The sequence below is a fragment of the Capsicum annuum genome, chromosome 3, assembly GCF_002878395.1.
Source record: "Capsicum annuum cultivar UCD-10X-F1 chromosome 3, UCD10Xv1.1, whole genome shotgun sequence".
Taxonomy (NCBI): domain Eukaryota; kingdom Viridiplantae; phylum Streptophyta; class Magnoliopsida; order Solanales; family Solanaceae; genus Capsicum; species Capsicum annuum.
Window position 1 is genome coordinate 254,666,902 of NC_061113.1, and position 11,800 is coordinate 254,678,701.

The 11,800-nt window shown below is 35.2% G+C and overlaps 1 protein-coding gene across 3 annotated transcripts; it reads right to left on the reverse strand.

Moving 5' to 3' along the window:
- Positions 1–472: 472 nt before the first annotated feature.
- Positions 473–10,160, reverse strand: LOC107863815 (BRCA1-associated RING domain protein 1). 3 transcript variants are annotated; one of them, XM_016709968.2, is made up of 9 exons: positions 9,953–10,160; positions 8,758–9,071; positions 8,422–8,519; positions 6,825–7,011; positions 6,626–6,735; positions 2,829–2,919; positions 1,795–1,960; positions 1,336–1,454; positions 473–1,185 (listed from the first exon to the last, which is right to left on the reverse strand). In XM_016709968.2, the coding sequence occupies exons 2-9, from the start codon at positions 9,022–9,024 to the stop codon at positions 847–849; spliced, it is 1,377 nt and encodes a 458-aa protein (XP_016565454.1). In that variant the 5' UTR covers positions 9,025–9,071; positions 9,953–10,160; the 3' UTR covers positions 473–846. The 3 variants fall into 3 exon arrangements, with proteins under 3 accessions (XP_016565454.1, XP_016565455.1, XP_016565456.1); XM_016709969.2 differs by having other exon boundaries at positions 8,758–9,104; positions 9,953–10,155; XM_016709970.2 differs by having other exon boundaries at positions 8,758–9,091; positions 9,953–10,152.
- Between the last annotated feature and the right edge of the window lie 1,640 nt (positions 10,161–11,800).

Below are 11,800 nucleotides of genomic sequence, written 5' to 3' on the forward strand. Positions count from 1 at the left end.
AAAGTGTTGTTTCCTTACTGTTTTACTGCTTTATTGCCTGTGTCTGACTTTAAGGGACCTGGTCCCTCGTAGTGTTGTGCAACCCCCACGTTTCAACAACCACCAACATTATTAATCATTAACATCAATTATTACCACCACCACCATTACAAACCACCTCCATTATCACTAACAAATATAAATATTTTTTTCAATCAAATAACAATTTTATTGTATTAAATCAAATATTTTTTTAATATATAATTATTTTTTATTTACATTATTTATTTGTTATGTATGCAAACAAATAAATTTTGCACATTCAGATATTGAAAAACAAATAGTTTTAACCATTCAGTTTTCAGATCTGAAGACGTCTTAATCACTGCATTCAAATTCAGACGTCTGAATCTTAATAAAAACAAATGCAACCTTAGTCATTTCATAAAAGTATTTTTACTCCATTTGATGCGAAGATAATACAATGACAAAATACAGGAGCAAAATTTTTGATACTCATTTGGGGAGTTTTGGAATAACCATCAAACCAATTGTCCTTATACTAGCGTACACAATGAGTTTGCTGAAAGAAACAAATAGGCATTTGTTAGAAGTGGTTAAAATAATTCAGTATGCAACCTTCTTCGCTCACAACCTTTCACTCTCTATTATTCTTTTCAGTATATCACATTTATACACAAAATCTTAAAAAGGATATTTGGCTTTTAAGATTCCACCATATTTCCCTGGTGCAGAAAATGTACATCTACTTTTGCTCTCATCTATCACCAAGATAAAGTCATTTAGCAGGACTCTTCTACTTCCTACAGTATCTCAGTTGCACAAAAAACTTGCAGCAGTCGCTCATCAGCAGAATGGTACCAGTTCACATGCAGAAATAGATTCCAGAATCCACGTGTGCTGAACGGCCTGACAACCAATTTGCTTGGCTAGATCCTCAGCTTCAGCTAATCTTTGCTGCAAAATATTGCTTTCTTCAAACATGCAATCCTGCGGGGGATCACAGTTGTATACCACTAGAGGTGGCCGAATTTGCGGTGCACCATAGTTCTGTTTAACAAACTCTTCCTTGCTCTGAATGATAGTGCCTCCGGCCTTCTCAACTAGATCTAACAGGTCACTTTTGTAAGTTGGCATAAAATCTCCACTCAAATAAAACTTGAAACCATCAAAAAGCTTTGGCGCCTGTAATATAAAGGAATAATTGTTCACTGGATACATAAAAGCTTTCCTCAGTTGGGAACCAGGGAAAAAAAAGTTTTCTAGCCATCAAGCTTATTCACAACGAATATAATAAACTAGTTTCTTAGTCTCCTGCAATAACCAAACACTTACATTAGCTGAGGCCCTCAACCTTCCAGCTTTGGGGCCCCCAAAACTGCCATAATTGTCTAGACTTATTTCATAAAGTTCTTCATCTACTGGACCATTTGCTGCAACACACGCTTTTACCCCTGCAAATAAACAAGTTCCATGGTAGGAATATGGAATTTAAATAAAATGATCATCCTTCTTCATTAGACAACTACTTAACTATTGACCCAGGCCAAGCAAACTGTTCCCAAAAAAACTCCATGCTCTCAAAGTGGCTCTGGAGAAGTCAGACATTTAAGCAGGTATTTCTCTGCTCCCCCTCAAAACCAAAGTAACTTATTCTTATATCTCCACACATTCTACTTTATTCCATTTCTTTATTCAATAGCGATTCGACGTGCCCCCATGCCCCCTCATTCAATGGAGAACCAAAAGAAAAACTCCCACAAAACAGTTTTATATGAAGGAAACAGTGCTTACAGTCCATAGTTAGGATCCATTTTCCACTCAAAATCGCCATGAGAACTTTCATTGTTCTGGTGCATGCACCCTTTTCATCTGTTGTTGTAACAACATGTGTGACATTTGGTTTCCAAAACTTGCACACAGTTGCACCACACATGTTAGCAAACTTCACCAACATATACTGCAAAACGTCGAAAGAAGACAATACGATGGATTTATACTGATGGAAATGCACCATTTTCAGCTAGCAATTCAAAACAAAAGAAAAGTTACCAATTTGTTTTACTCAAAAGGCTTCTCTAAAAATAAAAGGGCATTTAAGTGGGCAAAGTACAAATACCATGAATGGGAGCCTTGGAGTAATTGGTAAAGTAGCTATCATATGACCTGGAGGTCATGGGTTCAAGCCGTGGAACCAACCTCTAGCAGAAATGCAAGGTAAGGCTGCGTACAATAAATCCTTGTGATTCAGCCCTTCTCCGAACTCACACTTAGCAAGAGCTTTAGCGCATTGGGCTGCCCTTTTAAAGTACAAACACCATACAAGTAAACAAATAAAAGTAAAGATACTAAAATAAGTGGATCTTTCACATCGCTATCCACAGGACATGCATCAACCAGGCAGTGGCGAAACCAAGGTTTTCATTGAGGGGGTTCAGAAGTAAATATACGAACTAGCCGAAGGGAGTTCAACATCCACTATATATACATAAAAAAAATATTTTTAACCATGTAAAAATAGTATAATTTTCCGTCGAAGGGAACCCCCTAGATGAAAGGCTGCGACCAGGACTAAGACATCAACTTAATGTTAACAAACATAGAGCTAAACCATCTATGCATGACCATAATAAGTTGACTCCTCTAGTATACCAGAGAGCTGAAATAAACAAAGGGTTTGGAAACATGCCAATGGTAATTCTCCATGCGACTTGTAAGTGGTAACTATATACATGATTGTGAGATTGATCAAACAGTCTTAAGATAGATACAAGGGACATATGATAGAACTAGCAGAGGATATGGTACCGCAGAAAGGATAAACCAACCTTCTCTACTGAGGATAGAGCTGACCCACAAAGAACCCATTCTTTCGGTCCATAGGATGATCTCGCCCAAAAACTCAATTGCACAGTGGTTCTGCATGCACAATGGTGATAAAGGAAAACGCATTATGGCATTGCTTATAGATGAGGACATCTATCCTCAGATTCTAACGACAATGCATATCTCAATTTCCCTTTGATTTACATAAAAGAATAAAAAACAATATGTTATATTATACAAAGAAGTTGTTTTATTATGTATTCCATGAATTAATATGAAGCTTTTCAACCAATAAAACCCCAATATTATGTGGCTACCTTCATGTAACAGAGCATATTGATCCAATATGTTCCAATAGATATGCTAGCTAACTTCTTGACAAGGATATTACTTTCATTCGAAGTCTACACAGAAAGAAAAAACAACAGTTTTCCAAGTTTTACATTAATGGATAAATCATAATAGAGTTAACAGTCAATTTAACTAGGCTAATAACCTAAAAAGATAAGCATCCCTTTAGTGTGCATATGTATGCGAAGATACTCCTATTAGAGATACTAATACCTTTGTGAGAAATATAATAAGAAAAATATTATTGAATTGTTGTAACTACAGTATTACACTAAGACCAAATTTATAAACACTACATTTCTATCCTTTTCCAAGTAGGATGGTACATTAAATCCTTTTCTAATTAGGATTCTATATACTATTCCTATCCATACCCCAATTCTAACACTCCTCCTCAGGCTGGTGCATACAGGCTATGTTGCTTGGACTCTCCAAAATTGGTGCCACCCATGTCGGACCCCCAAAAATGCACTACTTTTGGAGGACCCGACATGCATCCATTGCCATTTTTAAAGAGACTTGAGCAACATAGCATTCAGGTTAATATGTACCGAATTTGTTATAGATGTAATTAATGCGCGGACTAGTTTAGGACTTGGTGAAGATATCTTCAAGAAAACTGGCAAGAACTGATTAAGATGTCTGAGCAATCAGAGTTGAAAAGGAACAAACTGAAAAAGTGGTGGAAAAAGTAGTACACATCGCCGAAAAGTTGATTTATGCAAGAAAATTGCCGGAAACTGGTATATAAAATGTATGGGTCATCTTGAGATCAAGAGATAAGTAGATCTTGATCAAGAAAGTCACCGGAAAAATGGCAGAACATGCCCATGCACCGGATTATTAGATTTGACGGCTGAAAAGTAGTCAAAATCTAAGAAAAATTATATGGGTAGGGTCAGAATGATGGCACAACCCTACTAGAAAAGAAAAATTATATGGGTAAGGTCGAAATGATGGCATGACCCTACTGAAAAAAAGAAATTGTTGAACTTTCCAAAGAAGGTTCGAGGAGACTGTTTTAGGCCATAAAATAAGATCGGTAGGATCGAAATGATGACACGACCCTTATGGGTAGGGTTCGAATGATAGCACGATCCTACTGAAAAAGAGATTATATGAGCAGTGTCAGAATGATGGCACGGCCCAATGCAAATCAGATCTAAGGAGTCACCGAAAAGCCACACGCAACTACACAAAGCTGATCTGAGGAGTCACCAGAAAGACGCACGGTGCTATGCAACTCAAATATGAGAACATAGTTCGGAAAGATGCATGGTACTCAAGATGAACGGTTTACGCAAATCAGATATAAGAAAACAGTCACTAGAAAGATGGGCGGTGCGACACCAATCAGATATGAGAAAACAATAACCGAAAAGATGTACGATAGCCCAAATTTTGCTAACATAATCATTGGCCAAACAAGCGGCATATATGGGTTATAGCCGCCCACCGACAAAGGAAGCTCGTTGATTTTCTACCAAGAGCATAAAAGCATTGATACCATTTAAGAAATATACAAGACGAATATTATTGAATTGTTGTATCTATATTATTACACTGAGACTCTATTTATAGATACTACATTCTAATCTTTTTCCAAGTAGGACAATACACTAAAATCCTTTTCCAACTAGCATTCTATATACTATTCATATTACTACTCCAATCCTGACAACCTTAACAAGCTTCTGCTCCACAACAATCAAATAAGACACTTGTTTATCACAAGCATTCCCAATTATACGGGCAACTCGAGCAGTTCCTTACAGCTTCACTTTCCAATTAGCAACAATTGTGGATCCACAACATTTTTATGCCAAGCAATAGCAACATTTTTGTCATTTAACTATTGTCCACATCTCATATCAAGACAACCTTTTATGCAGGAAAAAAAGTGTACATGAGTTATATCTAGAGAATTAGCATAGAAATATTGATTCGGGGGTACGGAGCCAGGTATGGATACAGGTCCTGGGATTCGGCTAAAAATTCCAAAATAATAAAATAGAGCTATAAAATTATTCTAAATTTTGAAAGATCTATGTCGTCTTCCCGAGACCCCGACTTCTTTCAAGCTCTCTGGTTCTTCCCCCTCAAAAAAAGAAAAAGAAAGTTTTTCAAGGCCTTCCATCAACTCTCCTTACAAATCGTTGCTACTGTCTACCAGAAGTCAAAACATAACCACTTAAATTCTTACTTTCCCTCCATTTGTCCTGAAACATGAATCAACGAATATTGACCAAGAGGAAAAGCTAAAAAGGAGACAAAAGGACCATAATATTGAAGGCATGCCATTTTCCATGCCTTAAATCTATTTTATCTTTTATTTTGAGAAATCAAAATCTCAATTTTCCCCCAAAGTTGTCCATGGTCTTTTGTCAAAGTATCCAATGTGGGTTGACCGAATCCCACAAGTATCCTGTACCTGTCTCGTGAGCAAATATGAAGAGTAAGGATGGCAATGGAGCGGTGCGGTGCGGGTGTGGTTCGGGTTTTTTCTAAACCCGCGAATTTAAAAACCGCCCCACATCACCTTTAAACCTGTATAAACCTACCCCACACTTACACCTGCGCATACCCTTACCGCACCGCCCTACATTTTCTTTTTTTTTTTTGAAAAAATTTGTAACTCCATTGAAAATCATAATATTTCCAAATATACAATTAGGAAGTAGTAACAACCAATTTCTATTATGTCACTTTTCACTATGAAATTGTCAGAGAAGTATAGGTGTACAAGATCAAATATCAGATTTAGATTTTCATTTATAAGATGAATCAAGAAATTAAAATTAGAGATCAATCAGTTTATCTGATTATTTAAGTCCTTGCTATAGATAAATTAAATAAGCTATACATGGCAAAGTAATTTAATAAGGAAAAATCTTTAAACTTTTATTTGATATTTTGTGTTATAAAATTACTTTACCGGTTTCAAAAGAAAAGTTATGAAATTGTTTATTTGTAGTGTTATACATGTCGTTTTAAGTATGATTAAATTTTAAGTAAAGAATACATATAATTTTAGGTAGATTCACGAGAATAATACAAAAAATTTAACTTTATTTTGGTTTAAACCCGCATATACCTGCAACCCGCACCGCACCGTATCATTTGAAAAAAACTTACTCCAACACGCCCCGCACCCACATAGTCTAAAACGCGCACCGCCCTGCATAGCCTAAAACCCCGCACTGTCCTGCACCCACACCGCCTCATTGCCATGTCTAATGAAGAGTCCACGCAACTTAGCTAGGAAGGTACACCATTTTCGAAATTAACACACTTAAACAAAGGAGCTTAGGATGAGTGGCTGGATTGAATTGCTAGCACACAGATTTCAAAGTTTCTATAGTGATGTTTTACATTCTCATCCAGTGCCAATAATTTAAGAAGTGATAGAAAACAAAATAGCAAGTGCCTTAATATACACTCTTCTTACGGGTGAGAAGTCTCTGGATGCACTTCCCTCCTCACATGCTTTCTGGACTTTGACTTCTCGCCGGGAAATTTAACAGATCGATGAATTGGGCACAGCATCACATAGTTGTCCTATAATTAAAAATGTAGACTTTTAGGAAAATAGGAACAGGAAGACTTTACCAATTTGATAATTTTTTTAACTAGTAGTGTTCACTTACCATATCCCACCGGCAATCCTGGATTTCAAATGCACAGGGCACATGATAACTCCTCCTGCAAGATCTCACATAGCAGCCAAGTGCTGCACCCTTCAAGTCACAACTACTACACTTAAGTTTTGCAGCTCTTGACAACTCGGTGTCCAAATTCTTTATAATATCTCCTTCATAATATACTTGAGGTGTCCTGTAATCAATAAATATTAAGTTCTGAAAAGTTATCCAATAAAAGTTGGATTGACTAACAAATAATTGTGTGATTCACAAAATACTGCACAATGCCAAAGGATCAACAACAATATGATGTAATATAAGAATGAGATTATGCTTTAGTAGTAGGTGCGCCATTGGTGAAACAACATAAAGGCGTTGCCTGAAAAGCACTATATAAGTTGAGCCTTACCTGGATTATTCGAATTTGACTATATTCACTAAAAATACAGCTTCATAAGCACAATATATTACTATAACGTTCAATTGTTACAACTAAAGGTTACTAAACACATTCGGATTGTGTTCTTTGTGTATCTGCACTGGAGGAAAGTCATGCTCATATGTTCTTTGATTGCTGTTATTCCCAGAACATCTAGAGGACTCTGTATAAGCAGACAGAATCATGGGAGGCTGAGGTAGGGTGGCGGTCAGTTCAGGTGAACAATAGAAGACCTACGAATGCTATCTACCATATCTGGTTAGAACGAAACAGTCATAGATTCAGCCAGAAGGCACAGGAAAGTAAAGCTATCGTTAGAGATACAGTCCTACAGTTACATATAGTGGAACAAAACATAGTAAATGAACAAGCTGTTTAGATAAGCTTAATTATTCTCCTTGTTTGTGCACTTGGTTCGGTTTTGTTTAGCAGACCAACTAACCATAGTTTTCTCTAGGTTATTTTTTAGGATCTAGCTCTAGAGTCCAATCAGCTAGTATGTCTACATTGATACCTTGTTAAATGAAAAAATCATTAGACCAAAAAGAAGGTTCCTTTTTTTTTCTCCAGCTCCAATTGTCCATAACATTTATACACAGCTAAATAATTCAAGCATAAAGATGAAGCACATAATGTGTTTTAAGTCTACTTTTTCCATTTCATCCAACACCTACATAAATAAAAAGAAGTGATTGCACAGGATAGAGCTGACATGCCACTTGACTGCATACGTTTTTTGCTTTTGACAACACTGGCTGCCACTGAACTGCATACTTAAATCTTGCCTTTATCAGTTGCGCAATTATAAATCAATACTCCCTCCATCCAGTTTATGTGATGTAGTTAGACTAGGTAAGGAGTTCAAGAGGAATGTAAAGACCTTGCAATGTTTCCAAACAACCCTTAAAATTAATGAATTTTTAAATAGAAGAGTATGCCTGTGTGGACTTTTTTGCCAAATAAGTGGGACCCAAGATGGATAAAATATTGATAGTGTCATTAACTATTTGTCAAATAAGGAAATTATTCTTTTTGGGACTGACTACAAAGGAAAATCTATCATATAAATTGGGACAGATGGAGTGTCATATTTTTTAAAATGGTAAGTAAATATAAAACAATATTATTTTTGGAATATCAAGCAAAATGATTTAAACCACCTACCATTCAATGCATTTACTGTGCACGCATATGACTTTGGAAAGAGAAGTGAAATTTCCCACTTCTCTTCCATTTGCATAGTACAAGAATGGTCCAGTTTTCTGCAAATATTTAAAAAAAAATGAAAAATTTAGTACTAAGAATTGATTGAATATAGCAAAATATGTCCAGATAAACATGTGTGTGTAATAAACAAAGGATGTGGACCAAACAATAAGCGATTAACTTTCCAAATGATAGCAGCGGAAGAGAGTACTAAGAAAAATATATGAAACAACACTGTAATAGCAGCTAATAGCTTGAAGTTTCTCATTTCATATACAGCACTGATAAGCTCACCTCTGTGGTCTTAGGCGAATGACAGAAAGCACAAACACTTCCTTTCAGAAGACGTTGATCTATAACTGCTTTTGGCTGAATAACAGAAGGATATTCACATATTTTATGCTCGGCAACAATTTCAGAACTAGGACATCTTTGTAGAGTTTGACCATGACTTTCTGAGCTCATTTCTGACAAACCACAATTTGGTTTCTTTTGTATCTTACTATCCCTTTCATGAAATATGTCTTCACCCCTAACTTTGCAATGCGTTTGGCCTTTCATCACATCTTAAGTATCCTGTACCTCATTGCTGTAATGTTCTCTATATGCTGAAATGCAAGGATCACACCTGCTTAAAGCATCTAAAAGAAGAAATCATATAGGAAAGAACACTTGAACACCAACAAAAACTTCTGCAAGTCCCATTGTTTTCAATCTAACATACCAATTAAAAATTATCACTACCCAAGAATCACAAAACCATTAGCTAGTGAGCAACTACTGTTCCATTGTTCAGTCTGCAATCACTAATATTTAAGAAACAATATAAAAATCAAGATGTTGATTGTGTTAATTTATTACCAAGATTTGGGGAGACTTTATTTTTCCTTTTTGGTGTAATTATAGGAAAAGCGTATTTGTTTTATCGTAACTGATTGTTTTTCCAAAATCAGTTAAGATTCACTTGTATAAATACTTTTTTCTCATGGAACGTAACAACATAAGTGATGTACGGAAGAAGCATTTTCTTCTTCTGAAATTCTACATGGTATCAGGGTCATTGCTGCCTTTTGAGGTGAGTTCTTCTCCTTGCAGCACTCTCTAATTCTATAAGTGCTTTCTGAGCTTTGACTTCCCACGTCACTTGATTCTTTATATTGTTATTTCTGGTGCGAATAGACACATGACAAGCTCCTCTAATGGCTTACAAATTTACTCTCCTAGTCTCAACATAAATTATGTTAACATAGCCAACGACTCTCTACCCCCATCTTCGGACCAGGTTATGTCAATTGTACATTTGAGTCTAAGTTAGACGGACTTAACAATTTCGGCGCTACACTGACACGGGTAAGGGTGTGGTATCTGTGTCGGATCCGGTCAAACGAGGTCGAGATCGAGATCGGGTGTGTTCACCAACAATTCGGACAAGAAAATTGAAATTTTGATATCTCAACGTAAAGATTTGAATAGATTGGAAACATAATACCTCTAATTCCGCTGCTACATAGTAATTTATACTAATATTTGAAGGTATGTTTCTGGGTCGATCTTCTTGAAGCTTTTTCCTGAGTCGATCTTCTTGTTCAGGTTAGCTGTTGCAGGTTTCTCCAGAATTTCTACTTAGGAATAGAGAAGCTAAGAACTGATGGTGTCGTGGTGAACTACTCCCTCAGTTTTCTTAGTAGCCTTTTATCAAAATATTTTGTTTTAATTTATAACAAATTTTATTAGTTTTTTCATACTATCCTAATCATTAAATTTAAATAACTAAATAAAGTGTATATACTTAAATTTATATTTTTAAAACATAACTAATAAAATTAATTTAATAAAGTAAATTCCTAATAAATATTTTCTTAAGAAAGATATAAATTGAAATGGAGAAAATTTGGCTATTAAGCCTCTCTAAGATTTCAATTAGCAAAATGATCTAGATCTATTTTCTCATTTGTCAGACTGATAATCGATTTGTCCATATATGGTTTGGATCAATAATTAATTTATCGAATTGATAATCGATCTGTCCATATATAGGTCGAATCGATAATCGATTTGTCGGATCGATAATCGGTCTGTCTATATATCGATCGGAGATAGTAGATCTGTCTCAAAAATAGATCATTTCCCTAAAAAACTTCTAGTCTATTTAATTAAAAAGAAGACTTAAAAAGGTCAATTCACAAAGAATCCTGTGAAACGAAAGGAGTACTTAGACTTTGCATGCTGTGATATTGTATTGTATTGGAAAAAACATATGAAAATACTTCCTTGGCAGGAAGATTGAGAGAAAGGAGAGAGACACAGAGGACTAAAGATGAAGAAGACGACCCAGACGCCAAGACTATATTTGGAAAAAAGTGTCAAATTTACCTTAGAAAATCAACTAAAATATATACTTTATCATATTTTAGATTCAAATTTATTCTCGTTGTGATACTTTGAAGCTAAATATACCCCTTACTTTAGAAATTAGTTAAATGTATTTTTCGTCATACTTTGAAATTAAATTTATCCTCGATGTCATACTTTGAGGTTAAATTTAGCATCGTTGTAAAGAATTTTTTCACGTGTACCCTTTTTTTTTAATAGAAAAGTCCAAATCAACATTGCATGCCCCATTTCTTAAGAATAAAGTGCACCCTAATCTAACCCGTTCGATTCAACTCAAACCACAAAAAAGACTCAAACATCTATACTCCCCTCAGTTTTATTGGTCAATTTTTCCTCATGATATTAAGCCATTGAATATTTATTGGAGCATCATGAAAATAAACCTGCATTAACGCGATGACAAATAAATATACCTCTCCCTCAATTCATGGATCTACATTAGTGCAGCGCTCGTGAAAAATGGCACTTAGCAGTTAAATCAATCATATTAGGTCCACAAGGTATTTCTCTAGATGATTGAGTTAAGAGATCTCCTTATGTGTTAATTGCGACATCTCTTCATTTTTATGTCTCCATATACAATTTGAATCTACATAATTTTTTCATCGTGTCATTTGCTCAGAAAACTTATCACTGATTCTTGAATCTAAATATACATAGAATTGCATACCAAAAATTGAAATTTGAACATAACTGGAATAGGAGCAAAGTTTGTAATGGATATATTCTCTAATTTCATGCTTCTATGTTACCCCATTCCATTTTATTTTTTATTCATTTATAAACAACCTACTAGTGTTGCATGTTGAAAGAGAAGTATATTTATTCGTAGGGAAAATTCGATCAATAGAACTAAGGAAAGGGTACATTTATTTGTGTATTTTTTTTTGGGTCGAATCAAGCGAATTAAATTAGAATGTGTTTTATTTTAAAAAATTGATCA